Genomic DNA, 16,335 nt, shown 5'->3' with positions numbered 1-16,335 from the left:
TGAGTGTGTGAGTGCACTCGCAAGGTCGTGAAAGAGGAACAGATTCTGACAGGAGTGCGAGAAAACAAACACAACAAGCTGGGACGTCCACGCTCATGTTTGACCTGCTGCTTCACGATGACACACTGAGGTGGGATTTTCTCATGGGAAGAAATCAATACACCAGACTGATGGGTTGGCTGCTGATTTCAGATCAATGCACAAGGGAGGTTACAGCTCTCACTGTGTTAATTTAATCATCTTTCCCATCGATATTTATAGATATATTGGATGTCTGTTAAATTTGTTGCAGAAATTCACAGGATGAATCCTCTGTGGACTGTGGTGATATGTACAGACTTGTGAGATATTTTTGAGGGAAACATTTTTTGGAATCTGAGGGGTTTAATACATTGAGGATGAGTTTATATTGTAGGATTATACACATATTTTATATTTTGGGGTTTATTCTGTTCTGTCATGCACCAAATATGTTAAAATGTCACCGCTGAGACAAAATGAAAATCAGTCAGGATTCGGTATCCTCGACTGGAATTGCATGTGCATGACATCTTTGGAGCAACTTGAACCCCAGTATTTAGAGATTCCATTTGCAGGAATATCAGTGGAAAGTTCAAAGGGTCATTCCGCCAATTTTACACTTGAAGGTCAGTTTGCTCATCATGGGAAGTGCTGCTCTGCCTGTGAAAACAACTGTGTAATGTCTTCTGTTGACTCTGTGAGAAAATAACCCTGACGATGTCACCCGGGTTATCTTGTCTTCGACTTAAGGCTGGAGTTTAACAGACGAGGGTATTAACCAAATAAATACTCAGTTTTGAGGTTTTAGGTAATGAAGTTTTGCATGTGGGTGGGGTTGTACTGCATCTTCTGTCTGGCAGGACAGGTCTGGCAAGACTGAACTGTCAGTGGACATCCGGGACATACAACAACACTCCCATGCCAAAACTAGTCCACTAGTCTGGTGCGCAGAAGACCGAGTGTGGCTCCTGCGACGTGAGCAGAGACCAGATGGGGGCTGCAGCGGTCGGGTACGAAGTGGGAGTGTTTATGTGATTCACACAGCCGGTGCTGGGGAAGGCTCGACCCTTCGCAGACCTCCCCAACACAGCGGAAATGACCCCGGCTTTTCTGCTGCAGTCCCTCCCAAACTCCGAAACTGCTCAACTTGTCGTTTTACAGGAATGAAAATGAGACGGGAAAACAAAGTGCGACCATGCAGAGAGAGAGAGAGACTGTGTGTTGACCTTTCTGTCTGCATGTGTGCTTTGCAGCCTGCATGCTGTGTATGTGTTTGCATGCGAGCCGGTCTGCGTGTGCTTGTCTCCCGCACTTAGCCGCCTGTATGGTGTGTTTTACAGCACTGCAGACATTGTCAGGGTTCCTTTAATGAGGGCTGCTACACAGACTGTGTTTCAGAGAAACTGCTGCGGTGGAGAGGAAAACATGAAATAACACAAAGGAATTCAAGCCTGGAGTTACTCTCCCCAGGGGAGGCAGTCAGACGCTGTTTGGTCCTGAGCCAGGAACACCAAAGCAAAACGAGAACAGCGTCCATGTCTTCTTTTTTTTCCTCGTTTCTCCGTCCTTTAACTGCTCTTTGTGTCTGTCTCTTTCAGCCTTCAGGGAAATTCCAGACAATGGGTCTCACTCGCTCTTTGCACCGTTTCTTTCTTTTGACATATCTCCATGTCATCGTACCTCCGTGTGTGTGTGTGTGTGTGTGTGTGTGTGTGTGTGTTGGTGCTCCTCTCAGACTCTGGTATATAAATAGAACTTTTCTCCGCTGATGATGAAGTTCCCACCTGTAGCCTGTCACAGTCACAGCAACACACACACACAGCAGGCCTCAGAAGGCACAGACATGGTGGTTGTGTGTGTATGTGTGTGTGTGTGTGTGTGTGTGTGTGTGTGTGTTTGCAGTATGGGAGTGGCATTAGTAATATTGCTTTAAGAGTATTTCAGGTCATTGCAGACTGTGAGGACATTTAAAACTAAACTATTTAAAATGGAGCCCATAAAAGACTCACAGCAAGATTTATTTTATTGTTTTACACTTTTAGACCTTTGAATAATTATTCCAAAACCTTTTCAGTTCTTTCTGTTCTGTTATTTCAGTCGTGAAAATTGAAAGACTTGCGACTCGCAACCCATCAGCTCCAGCGTCCCCCCTCTTAGCTCTGACTGAGAGGGAGGAGGGATGTGTTGAGAGAAGGGGTGAGGAGCAGGAAAGAAGAAAAGGGCAGGGGTAGTGAGGGTGAGATGGTAGGAATAAGGACAGAGGGTGAGAGAAACGGGAAGAGCAAACGGGGAGAGACAGGAAGTGAAGAGAAAAGGCAGAGGAAGAAAGTGAGAGGGAAAAGGGAAGAGCAGGCGAGATTCAATGATAAGCACTAAGTGGGAAGAAGGGAAGAAAAATAACAACAGGGGAGGGGGAAGGGGGGAGGGGGTGACAGTCATGGGAACCCATGTTTGGTCTCTGCTCCAGACTCTCCAGCCTCATCAGTGTTGTTGTTTTGTTTTCACATAGCCTTCAACCTCGCGGTGCGGACCACAAACAGATGTTAATGACGTTTCTCACAGCAGTTCGCCACTCAAGAGTCTTCAGCGCTGCTAATGAGCTGCGCTGAGACGTTTTGTGAGGACGGACGCCGTCGCGTTACAAACAGTACAGCACATTATAATCAGAGGTGGAAAGCAGGTTAAAGAAAAATCCAGCATCAAGCGTCTCAGTAAGTAAGGTGTTGGTCACCACAAGACGCTTTAATCCTCCCTGATGTCGACTCAGCGAGTCTGTTTGAGCAGAGCAGGAAGTCCATCCATCCAAAAGATGTTCCTGGCTTGAGATGTGCTCACATCTTCATACTCACCAAACCCTTTGATGGCCCCATGTGCCGAAGTATCAGCATTTGTTATCCTTTAATTTGTCCATCACTTGTAAGACAAACATAACAATCCAAGTGTGTTTTTGAACAATTAGAACTCAAAGGCTCATTAGGAAAAAATTGTTGTAATAAACCTGCCAAAGTGCAGGCTTTAATGCAGCATTACTCGTAAAAGGCCTGACACCTATTGCATCTCTGTGCTTGTTAATGAATAAAAGGGAGAATTTATTCAGTTTATTGCAGTTCACAGATTTTGATGCGTGAGAACTTAACCTCCAGTGACTTGGAGGTTGTAGCGCAAAGATCCAGAAAATAAAACCGAGGCACAAGCAGCCACATTTACATTTACTTTTGTTAAGTGGTTATGGCATAGCAACAGGGCGCCTTCACACACACTGTAGCTGCCGCAGCTATGTTGCAGGCGAGGAAGAGATCCCCTTAAAAAATGCTAACTTCACACTGGGGCCACAGCCCCCCTGGAGACACGACGTGAAGAGGTGGAGAACAGGTGGAGACTGTTGACAGTGAAAACAACATCAAGGGACGCTGCCCTGGAGGCATCAGCTCTGTGACACACAAGCATAAATCCACCTTTACTTCCACTACCACTGCTATCACTCTCGCTGTTACTAAAACTACGCTACATAGACAAAAGTACTGGGACACCATACACCAATGGGGACTTTCACAGTCATGCTGGGGTGGAGGGGACAATGCTTGATCCTACCCCCTAACCAGAAGAGAATACCAGACTCCAAAACAAATCCCTGCCCAGACTATTTTGCAGGTGTACCATCCCTGCATCCTGGGCTTAGCACTAGACTGTGATTGGTTTCAGCGTGTCCTTTCCCCCATGCAGGCAGGCCTTTCTCCAGTGTTGATACTGCATTGCGGAGGGGAGTGCAAGACTAAAACCACTGCCAAGTGGCAGTGCTGCAACAGCTACTATCAGACCACTCCTGGAACTGTTTAGAAATGGCACACAATCAAAAATAACTCAACACAAATTCAGGTTACATGAGTCATAAGTGTGATAATTGCTATGATGACCACAAAGCACATTCAGGCCTGATACTTTTGCAGTTTTTTAGCATATTTATCAGATCAGCCTCTACAGCTGTGTTTGTGTTGAGCGATCAGAGAGGACATTAGAGAGAAAACTGGAAGAAGAGGCCACGAGGGCCATTATGTCTGCTTGTCTGATTGTGTATATACAACATACGTCGACTTGTGACATGTTTGTGGGTGTTTTTGTTTGTGTCTGCGTGCGTGCGTCGAGGGACCGCAGCACAGCACGAGGCCTCCAGCAGCCGGGGAGGCTGGTGGTTCTCACAGCCCACGGAGTGACTCTCCGACAGGGATCGTGAGAACCTGAGTGGCAGGGGTCCTTGTGGTTAGGAGGAATTTGACGAAATGTAATGAGAAAAAAAACAGCAGTGTCCAAAGCTGTCAGCTATTCAACACGGTTAAACTTGCTTTGGTGAAGAACTCCAAGACTTGGGGCTTGACTTGGTCCTGCCTCTGCTGTCTATATATTTATAATAGAGCATTATGTTTTATAATCTCTTTTATGTATGATTTGTTCAACCGTCTTGATCTGTAAACTAATTAAAGCTGTCAAATAACTGTAGAGAAGTTCAAAATTTCCCTCTGAAGTATAGTAGAGCAGAGACAGAAAGTGGCATGATAAGAAAATACTCATTTAAAGTACAAGTACAACTCTTGAAAGTAGAAATACAAATATACATTCTTGTGTAATTTTTCTCATTGCTTTCAGATTGTTTTCCAACAGGAAACAGTATTTAACCCAGAACTGGAACCCGTCTGAATTTCTCACTCTTCCCACACCTGTCTTCCGTCTCTCATCTCTCTGCTTGTGTTGATGTTCCTCTCAGTTCATCAAATGACACGTCTTTCTCCCTCCGTCCTTCGTCTGAAACTGCATCTTCCCTGAGAGGCTGAGGGATTATTTATGAGCTGCTGAATGGAGAGAGATAGTATGAGACCCAGAGCTTGGCCTCTACCCCTCCACTGTCTGCTACCCCTAAATCACCACAGAGTCTGTCTTACTTTCACATTAATGGCTTATTCATGTGTGTGTGTGTGTGTGTGTGTGTGTGTGTGTGGTGAGAGAGAGAGAGACAGAGCGAGAGAGAACAAAACCGGTAAGCGATATGTACATGTGTTACTTATGTCTGATGTATGTGGACATTCATTTCACATGTGGAGATTTTACAGACTGAAAAACACCTGTGGACAACCGGATTCAGGCTGTGTTTGATGGAAGTAGATTCTCATTAGACGATCGGCAGGCTAGTTGTTTATCTTAGCATTCGGATCAGTGTGATCCTGGAAGTTAGTCTGTCCGTCCATCCGTCTGTCTATTGACCACAACACTTCAGCTAAGACTATTGGTGACTGACCAATACAAAGCACGCGTGTGAGTGTGTTTGATTTGATTTGATTTGATCCGTTGATTTAAATTACCTTGAAATAGGCTAATCATCTTTGATTAATTTAAAGCGGAAATAATATAATAATATTTTATAACATATAAATTATTCATTTATTTATTATTGCTCACTTGAGGACAACAGAAACTGACATCATGTGAATCACTGACTGGACGTAAAGAAGGTTGACATGAGAACTTCCAAAAAGTCAAAATATCTCGATCGCCCCCTGGTGGCTGGCTGCAGTACAGGTACTCCCGCTCCATGTTAGCAGATGGGATGTGGACCAAAGTAAAAACTCAAAGTACATTTTGAATCATGGCTGATAAGAGAGCTGAGGTGACCTAAATATCAAATTGTGGATTGTAAAAAGACATAAAAAGATTTTTTTTATAACATTGCCACCATATATATATACTGCATAATGCTTTTAAATATATACGACATGCATATAACATAATTCACGATGTCTGCATTTATTACATGAATCATAAATACTCATCAGCGCTTGTGTTGGTTTCACATAGAAGCCTGCATTCTTTTGGACTCTGATGTGGTTGAAGAACCCTGTCCTAGTCAGGATACATATAGTGATAGCTGTTTGAAGTGTGTGTGTGTGTGTGTGTGTGTGTGTGTCTGCCTGTGGTCAAAACGGGACCAGCTGAAGTTTATGACCCTGCAGTGCTCTCTGTTGTCTCAGGGTGACAGAGAGGACAGCCGGTCTGCAGGGGGCAGAGGAACAAGGGGGTTACGTTACACCAACACCTGGTCTGTCAGGATACTTTGTTTTATGTTTTTATGCCTTATGTGTACTTATTTAGTCTATTCTGTACTGGAGACTCCCAGCCAAAGAATTTCACATGTGTGTACTTGTACAGCCGGGGTGGCAATTAAGGTTTAGCTGTAGGACAAGATTACAAGTAAATGAATGAATGTTCGGGCACGATAATAATACAAGAACATACATCAGCCTTCCTGTGCCAACGTCAAACTACTTGTCTTAATAATGTTTTATTGTAATGTCTTTGTCACGTGGGGGTGTTTTTCATTCGTGAACGTTTTGGCAGTTGAACATTATTATTAGTAGTAGTAGTAATTCAATTCAATTCAATTTTATTTAAAGTGTCAATTCATAACACAGTTATCTCAAGACACTTTACATGTGTGTAAACAACACAAACAACCAAAGAGAAGAGAATCAGAGAGAAACAGGTCCCAGGGCAAAACTCCACACTGAGTAAGCATTTGGCGACAGTGGCGAGGAAAATCTTCCTTTTAACAGGCAGAAACTTCGAACCAGAACCAGACTCAGTGTAGACGGCCTGGGAGGGAGAGGGGGAGATGGAGAGAGAAAGGAGAGGGAGAGAGGAGAGACAGGGAGGATAGAGATAACAGTACACAGCAGGAGCAGCAGGATCCAGGCAGGGCCATGGAGAGGGTTCTGGATCCAGCAGCAGTACCAGGCCTCAGGAGGGTGGGGTAGGAGATTCTGGATCCAGCAACATGCTCCAGAAGTGCTAAGGATGAGTGAGTCCCCCTGCTCTGAAAGCTCTGTGTCTAAGGATCTCCCCCAGCAATCTAAACCTATAGCAGCATAACTGGGGGTTGGTCTAACTATAGGCTTTGTCAAAAAGGAGGGTTTTAAGTCTACTCTTAAACATAGAGAGGGTGTCTGCCGTCCAAACTGAGGCTGGTAACTGGTTCCACGGAAGAGGAGCTTGATAACTGAAGGTCCTGGCTCCATATTTACATTTGGAGATTCGTGATATTACCAGTAAGTCTGAATCTAAGGAACGCAGCACCCTAGAGGGCTGATATGGCTCAATGAGATCAGTGACATATGGTGCCAGACCATGCACGGCTTTGTAGGTTAGGAGGAGGATCTTACTCAAAATTTTACTGGAAGCCAGTACTACTACAAGTAGTAGTAGTAGTAGTCGTCAGCATCATTTTCCGTGCTGTTGTTGTAATACTAATTTCAACCACAAGAGGCTGAAGTGCACCACTATCAGCATTCGTGTTGTCTTCCAGCTGAGTTTTAATTTCTCAGTGCACTTTAAACACTTTTTTCTCCTGCCTAAACTTTTCACAAATAATATTCCATGGAAGCTGTTTTGGTTTCGATCTTTTTGTGTGTCAAAGTGGTTTTCGTGGTTTTTATTAACTTCTGTCGCAGTCCAGTAATACAGACTTTCCATCTTTCTGCAACCGAGTCAGTGAAAAAAGCATTTGTTTTAAGATAAGGATCAAAAAGCCCCAACCTCATCTGCTACACACACACTCACACACATAGTACATGCAATAAATAATGCGGGAATCCATCATCTAAATCCCGTCTGAGGACATCAAAGCAAGAGGAGAAGATGAGCAATTTCCTCTGTAGCTGTAGCTGTGGGTGTGTGTGTGTGTGTGTACAAATTGGAGCACCTGTGTAATCTCTGTGAGGGTTTTGTGTTTATACCTGAAACAGCAAGACAATAAATGGGTCTACTAAGACAGAGGCTGCAGACACACACCCAAACAAACTGTCTAGCAGGCACAGACAGGAAGCAGAGGAGGAAATATGTGAAGAATACTCAACATGTACATTTTAAGAACTGCTGGCTGAATACAGTTGGGGTAAATCAAAGCAATAAATTCCAACCTGTGCAAGAAGCGCACTGTTCATCATTCACAGGATTTCAGAAAGATGCGCTAAATGGACAAAGGTTTTGGGGCACCTGACCATTCGACCATTAGGATATTTAATAGAATTGCTTCTAACAGTTCTCTAACAGCTTCCACTCTTCTGTGAAGGCTTTCCGCAACATGTTGGAGTGTTTCTGTGGGAATTTGTGCCCATTCATGCAGTAGAGCATTTGTGAGGTCACACACTGATGTTGGACCAAAAGGCCTGGCTCACAATCTCCGTTCCAGTTCATCCCAAAGGTGTTGGATGGGGTTGAGGTCAGGACTCTGTGTGGGCCAGTCAAGTTCTTCCACACCAAACTCATCCAACCATGTCTTTATGGAGCTTTGCTTGGTGCACTGGGGCACAGTCATGCTGGAATAGAAAAGGGCCTTCAACAAACTGTTGTCACAAAGTTGGAAGCATAGCATTGTCCAAAATGTCTTGGTGTGCTGAAGCATTAAGATTTCCCTTCACTGGAAGTCAGGGGCAGAGCCCGATCCCCTGAAAAGCAGACCAATACCAAACCTGAATTCAATAATAAAGAATAAACATATAGTGTATTTGTTTGCCAAGTGTAAAATCATTCGCCTCGCACAGTGGATAGCCAACAGTGATTCATGCTCTAAATGGCAGCAAAACATTGTATAACATGTGGATTCAGGGATCGGGTCTTCATCTTCTGTGTGATTTATGTAGGCCACGATCGGCAGGAAAAGGGAGAGCAGGGCCTTTGACTGGACGGATCCTCCCTTATCTGACAGAGGGAGAACAGCTCATGGACAGCTGGAGATGAATGAGAACATGAATGGAAGAAGACAACTCTGTTCATGCCAGAGAGGAAGAAAGAGTGAGCCAAGGTAAAGTCACTGTCCTCTTCGCTTTTCAGTGTCTTCACAGTGAAGCAAGAGTGAGGACAATCAGCTCGTTCTTTTCCCTTTTTAAAAGCAGTACATTTTGTAGTGACTAAATATACCGTTTGTATTCAGGTCCATCTGCTCAAATCACATTACAAGTCTTTCATGTTTTCTGCTTATTAACTTACTCGACATTAATTAAATATTCACGCTGTCAAAACAAAGGAATAATAAACACACTCTGATAAAACAAAACACAGGTCACACTTTTATTGATTTTTGACTTTTAGTATTTTATTTACTTTTTTTTCTTTTGACATTTGCAGTGAATAACAGTTTCAACTTCAGTCATTTGTTCACCAGTAACAGTGTGCTCCCAGTAAAATTAATTTCCATGTTGACATTTTTTTATCGTTTTGTAGGTGCTTAAAAATCTTTCCAGTGGGAAAAGGCAAGGCAAGATCCTGCTGAAATGTAGGAAAAACTCATCAAAACACAGGTATGTTTATATCCGAGCCAGTATGCATTTACACATTATTCATAGAGAATCTAAAGTCCTGATGCTGGATATATTTTCAAAGGAAATCCCTACACAACGTTCCTCGAGAAATCCTGAGATAAACTTGATCCAAGTGGATTTTATCTTATGTTACCCTGCCCCCTGCTGGAATGACAGCTGCAACTACAACTGCAAAGAGGTTTTTAAATCAAGTGAAGACTGCACAGCAGGAAATTAATTTCAGCACTCAAACAAGTTTGAGGTGACAAATTACAATCCGTCCTTTACAATCTTATCTTTACATGATAACGTCACAGTTCAGTGTACCCTTCACTGAAGGAGATAAGAGAGGAGGCACTGAAGCATCTTTCCTCATCATGGCTGCCACTTCAGCCAATCAGAGTCATTTCACTCGGGTAGGAATGTGTCTTATGTAAAAATGACCATTCAACCACAGCTGCATTGAACTGAATTTTTTTTTTTTTTTTTGAGAACAAAATATACTTTTACACTTTCACAACAAGACAATACATACAAAGAAAGCAATCATCACCCACACACAAAAAACAGTCACAAATATTAATAACACTATCAAGAGTTGTAACTTTAACCTTCCAGCCCTGAAGCCCCGAGGCCCAGGTCCTTTGGGTCAGTGTTTAAATCCAGTTTTGAAGTATGTACGACCCAAACAACAGCAGATCAAAGAGAAACGAAAATGCGCCACAACGTTCGTCATCAGATTGTAGCTGACACGAGCTTCACGGGTTTGCGTGACTTAAGAGGTGCTTAGGAAATGAGAAAAGCTATTTGTTTTGTGAGCAATGATGTTTTAATTTTCTTGACCTATTACGCATATGTTCAAATTCATATTAATCATTAAAGGAACAGTTCACTCAAAAATGAGTCATCATCTACTCACCACCAGGCCAATGGAACGTCGGATGTTTCTTTGCCGACGAAACACCTCTCACTTGGATTACGTCACACGAGCTGTACAGTTGTTTTTTTAGACTTTAAATAAAGAATGACTGAATATTCATTTTTGGGTAAACTGCTCCTTTAAGGTAATACAATACCAGGTCAAAACAAAACATTCTCGTAGACTTATATTGTTACGCTTTTGGTCCACTGGATTGTTTTATTTTGATCAGCATTTCAAAAAATGAGATTTGAAATATATTTCAGACCTGACAAAATGGAGTAAACTTAAAAACATTTAACTTGAAATGCAGATTTTTTATTATTATTATTATTAAATCACGAGCCGTTATGTTTATTATTATAATTTAATGTTCAGCAGATCTTATCTCTGAGAGAGCCAATACAGTTCACAAAAAGACATTTTTCTGTCCAGCCAAGAAAGTGCTTCCAAGTTGTCTGCAAACCCATAATAAATATGCTTAATTTTAATATTTGTCACATTCAAGTTGCCACAGTAACACTTCTACAAACAAACAGCCACCCCATCACCAAAGAAGTTCTAAATTCAGATGTGTTAAACCTGATGAAGTTCAGCATTTAGCTTCTGGATGTCTGCTCCTCTGCCAGTAACTCACCATCAGTGGGGAACTCGTTGTAGTCGCTGCGATCACTTTTGACAGGCTGCAGTCACTCAGAGGATGTTCAGGTTCGACAATAAACATAGTGTCCTCAGGAGGGTCAGTGGGGGAAACGCCCAGGCGTTTCAGGCACATACCCAGGTAGACGTCTTCAATATATAAAGGTTTGATCTGAGAAGAAACCACCAGGATCTTCACAGACAGGTCGTAGGATATGACGTAGGACATGCCCAGGGGGTATGGGGGGTACTCTTCCTCGGCTACAACATCTCTTGGCATGTAGAACTTGCTGAATGGGTTTCTTAAAACCGGGCTGTGCCACCACACCAAACCTGTCATGTAGTTTTGTTTGGGTGTGTTGGGATCCAGCAACAGTTTAACCAAATTACTGACGTGGAGAAACATATCCGAGTCAATCTTCATGACGTAGGAAGCCTTGAGGCAGCGCACAGCCAGCCATTCCAGTATAATCATAGTCTTGATGGTCAGATTGTGGTAGCTGTCCTGGAAGTTACTTTGGATCAAGTCGTGGTGGTGCAGGTTCTCCTGTTTGAGCTTCTCCTGCTGTTCCCCTGCATCAGCTCCTCCAGGTAGGCCCACTACAAATAGAGTCTCGACTAGCTGATCCAGAACCATCTTCTCACTTCCCCATGTCTTTCTGATGGCGTCCCGAGCTTTCCTGTTAGCGGGTGCAACCGGAACCATCAGGACCAGGAAAGGACTTGTATTGTTACACGTTGGCGTGTCTTCCATGATGAATTTGTAGTTTCGTGGATAGGCCACGTGATATGGCCCAGGATCCTCCCACAGTGGTTCTATTGGTCTCGGTGGTGATGGCGATGGTCGTGGTGGCGGTGGCCGCGGTGTTCTCCTGTAACCCGAAGCGTCCCAGGTCATTGACTTCGTCTCAAAGTTGACATATACAAGGAAGATGATTGCCGCTGCTCCGAGGATGCAGGTGAAGATGTACTGCAAGTGTGTCCTCTTCTCCATTAAAACTACACAAAGAAAAGAGACTGACATTATCACATGATAGCAGCACTTTACAGCAAAAATAACACAAACAAAACTATATCTGCTTATCTATATGTAGTCAAAAAGTGTTTTTTAGCCACCAACAAAGTACTGAGGTTTGATTTGCAGTTCTATCCTGCAACCACCGAGTAAGTCTAATGAATCTTATCATTTGATTTCAGTGTTTTCACTGAAATGATTTCCTGTTCAGATAGTAACCTTCAGCACAGATCCAGATGCAGACCCCCTGGCCCCCCACCCCATCCATCCATCATACGTCCACTGAACACCAGGCAACACTTAAATCAGAATCAGAATCAGAATCAGAATCGTCTTTATTGCCATTGTAAGTGAAGAGCTTTCACATTACTAGGAATTTGACTTGGTGATTGGTGCAAACATAGAACATAAGAAAGAGTAACATATAATAGGAGAATAAAATACAATAAGGTAAAACAAAATAAATTAAGATAAGTAAAATAAAATAAATATGGTTCTGGAGGTAGTCCAAAGGTGAGGTAGTGCAGGGTGGAAGTGTAGTGCAAGTAGGTGAGGTAAACAGTGCAAATGGTCAACAGGTGGATAATGACATGAGCATAAAATGGTTTCTATGCAGCCACTAAGCTCACTCATGTCAGCTTATGGTGACTCAAAATCACATATAATTCCTCCAGTCCACACAATGCAACAGTACTGACTTAAGGTTTTACATAAGACGTTTCAATTGGATCTTACTAAGCTCACATCAGTTCGCTTAAGTCATGCGACACACCACACCAAATGGGAAAAACTGCTTTTAACTAAATATAAAACAGACAGAGGGGGATAAAGACACACCGTACCGCTTCCCTGGTTTCACTTTACATCCTGAGAACGAGAACCCCTCAACTATGTTTCAGTACTGTGGGAATCACTGCTATGCAAAACGGAGGCCAAAGTCACGAGAGAGAAAAGTGTTTCCGTGCTGTGCTATGTTAAGGAAGTTGCAGCTCTGTGTTGTTGCTGAAAACCTTTTAGTGCAAACTTCCACTTTCTAATTTCGTACTCACCACAAATCTTCCACACCACACGCAAGAAGAGACCCATGGGAACTATACAAAGACCTAAGATGATGTGACATTATTCCAAAACAAGCTTCAGTAGAGGGGCTTCGGCACCACAAAGCCTCTAGCCGTGAACAGGAAATAAAGGCAGAAACATTCTATTTATACTATGACGTGGTTTTAACTGCGAAAGCTCCCTCCTACTCCACTGACAGCATGCAGTCAAGACGCTTAAAGATTAGACACAACAGTTGAAAATGAGTAAGAATACGAGTACTCAGCGCTGATACTCAGGTCCGAGCAGTTACATTCAGCTCAGTACAAAATGAGGAATACACTGGCAAAATTACATACAAGCTCACTGTGAGATTAAGAGAGAAGAAGATAAAGAAACAATGGAGAAAAGTTCCAAGATGTCGGCTCCCATGACTCATTGGTGGTGATTATTGTTATTATGTTGCATTCAAGATTTATGGAGGCTCCATGTGTTGGATTTATTTGCATTGTATTTGTGTTTTAAGCAAAAAACATATACGTGTCAGTAGTATGTTATGATGTTATCCAGTTAACTTGATGGGTTTTGCTCACACACTTACTCAAGACTACAATTATTCGTAAAAAGGTGGCAAAATTGTAGCAGTAAATGTCTGTGTAATTATGCATAGGTCACTTTACTCAATTGATCTGATAACATTACATTAACAGAAATTTAAACGTGAAGCAGGCACAAAAAGATCAAGTTCTCAACTCCTGTTATACGACGGCTCGGAATTAACCATCAAATCATTTTTTGAGAATTTTTTCCCCCCGCATTAAATTATAAAATCTTGGCCCACCCAAAATTCTCAGACTTGTACAGACTGGTTTCAGTAAGTGATCAAACCACCTGTTGAGAGGCACCAGAACACCGGAAACGACTCTTTTGCAAATTTTCCGGTAAAACCGTCCCACCTTCCCACCCAGATCGCCATTAGATCGTCCCTCCTACATTTTTAATGCTTCATACGCCCATGTCGCAAGTTAATCTTTGAAGACGAAACGCCTCCGCTGGTTTAAATAAAGTCGTGACTTTCAACTCGCAAGTTTGTGCAGGTGAAGCTACCTGATCGCGAGCTAATGTGTACTAACACTTTAGTCGTTACCTGAACGTACCTTTCAGCCTACTTGTTTCTGTCCCTTTTCAAAATAAACCCACACTTCCCGTCTCTGCTCCCGCTTTCCTCGTGCAGTAAAACTCCCAGGTGACCGGTGAGCACAGTAACACAGTTCTGGTGATCCCGCACGGACCCTACCATCCAGCGTCGGCGGCCATTGATAGCGTTCACCTCCACCTTGGGACGCCGCCCACCAGCTCCTCACTTCCCTGTTGCCGTTCCAGGGACTGTAACAGGCTCAGTCCTTATGTTGTGTTTTTCGGACTTCCTGTGCAGGTCGCTGAAACGCTGATGGAAAATTCAAGTACTCAGATTGTAAAGCACATGTCGGCCCCTTACACCAATCAACTGACCCATTCACTGATGAAACGAAATCACAGTCACAATGAGTTCAGCCTACTGCCACTAATGTATTCAGTGTAGTGTTTTTAAGTGCGTTGTTAGCCGTTTGATGTCTCTATGCCTCTACTGAAATTAGACTTTTGAGTAGAGTTAAGACAATTTGTGCTATCTTAAATTAGCGTTCTGAATGGTCACACTGTGGATGTCCGTAATGGATCTCCTCTTAGGTCAATAAATGTTGCAACACTTTGCTATGTTAACATTGATCAAATAAAAAAAAACAAAAACAACAAATAAAATTAGGATTAGGGACTGGACCAAGGATTCTTGGTAATATAAATGAATAGATGTGAAATGCAGCGTCTTATTTGCAACAGAATCTGTTTTTTTCTGTCCACCTCACACCCAGCTGTTTGATACCTGGTGTGGTTTTTGGTGTCAGACAGCAAGGTACAGAGGCAACATTATCCACAAAAGGCAGTGTAATTTGAGCATCACCAACCAAGACACAAGACACACCTTGAATGCAACTTTATATCCCGTCTGTGAAACAGCACGCCTTGATTATGAGATAAACCTGACGAAAGCAGCAGAACTTATTATAACAACATTCCCACAACATTCTTAAAACTGGATTTTGCCATATGAACCACATTTGCAAGTGAATGCTATCATACTGCCAGCAGCATTGTTGCATTAAACAATTTGTGACTTATCCCTCTACTTCAACAGATAGCTTACAATATCTGTTAACTAAATGTGAATTATATCCTGCAATGGTGAAAAGGATGAAGTTAACAAGTTGGCTGTAACTTGTTCCTTCTGAAATACTGATGTAATCATTTAATAGATGCAGTGTAAAAACAGGCTCAGTCATACCAGCAGTTCAGAAGTGACTTTGGTCCAGGCATTTTTAGAAGGAGGAAGAGAAGAAGGAAAAATGAGAAACGGAGGAGCAGCATATCAGAACTGACCAAAATTATCATGAAAACCTTAAGTCGTGTCATTTATTCACACAGCACACTGTCTGAGTAGATATAAGAAGCTCTTTCTGCAGCACCCGGGTCTTGAGTTTGCAAGCTTTTCCACCACATTGTCAGAGAGAAGTGCTTCAGTGGGCAAAATGAGGTGCCTTCACACATGGTCATGACGAATACATGACAATCTGTCAGCAGAACAGCCCAGACTGTAATTATTTAACTTTTTTTTCCTTTGAACTGGTCTTTCTAATTCAGTGTTTCTCAGTCCTGGCTCTTGCTTCAAGTCAACTGATTCAAATGATCAGCTCTTCCTCAAACTGTGGAGAAAACTAAAAATGACCCATTCACTGCAGTCAATTGTGTCAGATGAGGGAAACACCTAAAACATGCAGGCCTGGGGGTCACCAGCACAAGGAATCACAGGTGGCATCACCGCCATGTGACCTTGGCATGTAAAAGCAGATTTCAAATATGTGTCAAAAAGTTATCAGCTATCGAGTCAAAATTCTGTGACTTTGTGTACTGGCTCCATATGTGAGAAACTGATATTTAAAGGTTCTCTATTTCCTGTTAATTGCAATAGTTTACATGAGGGTAGAATGTGGGAGAAGATCGGTTCAGTAAGTTTTACAGTTTTTAAGAAAAACAGAGCGGTGAACCAACTAATGCCAGCTCAAAGTGTCCAAACATTTCTGCTCAATAGGACCTACATTTTGGACAAAATTGTAGCACTTAAATATTAATTTGTTGTCCCCTCTGCTATTTCTCCCATCCCATGTTTTTGTTTGTGTGTGTGTGTGTGTGTTTGTGTGTGAAGAAGACTGAGCAGTCAATCCGAAAGTCAAAACATGTATTCACATGTTCTTCACATAGCAATCTGC

The 16,335-nt window shown here is 42.5% G+C and overlaps 1 protein-coding gene across 5 annotated transcripts; it reads right to left on the bottom strand.

Moving 5' to 3' along the window:
• Nucleotides 1-9,135: 9,135 nt before the first annotated feature.
• LOC124050271 (beta-1,3-galactosyltransferase 2-like) lies at nucleotides 9,136-14,422 on the bottom strand. 5 transcript variants are annotated; one of them, XM_046372622.1, is made up of 2 exons: nucleotides 14,174-14,422; nucleotides 9,136-11,919 (listed from the first exon to the last, which is right to left on the bottom strand). In XM_046372622.1, exons 1-2 carry the CDS (start codon nucleotides 14,271-14,273, stop codon nucleotides 10,874-10,876), a joined length of 1,146 nt encoding a protein of 381 aa, XP_046228578.1. In that variant the 5' UTR covers nucleotides 14,274-14,422; the 3' UTR covers nucleotides 9,136-10,873. The 5 variants fall into 5 exon arrangements, with proteins under 5 accessions (XP_046228578.1, XP_046228614.1, XP_046228605.1 ...); XM_046372658.1 differs by having other exon boundaries at nucleotides 14,271-14,421; XM_046372649.1 differs by having other exon boundaries at nucleotides 14,121-14,414.
• Between the last annotated feature and the right edge of the window lie 1,913 nt (nucleotides 14,423-16,335).

This window comes from Scatophagus argus, chromosome 2 (assembly GCF_020382885.2).
Source record: "Scatophagus argus isolate fScaArg1 chromosome 2, fScaArg1.pri, whole genome shotgun sequence".
NCBI lineage: Eukaryota > Metazoa > Chordata > Actinopteri > Scatophagidae > Scatophagus > Scatophagus argus.
This window is presented reverse-complemented; position numbering and strand designations above follow the sequence as displayed.

Coding starts and splice junctions, on each gene's coding strand:
- LOC124050271 (XM_046372622.1), bottom strand. CDS start 14,273: ATGGTAGGGTCCGTGCGGGATCACCAGAACTGTGTTACTGTGCTCACC. Junction 11,920..14,173: donor CGGGAGCAGAGACGGGAAGT/GTGGGTTTATTT, acceptor TTCTTTGTGTAG/TTTTAATGGAGAAGAGGACA.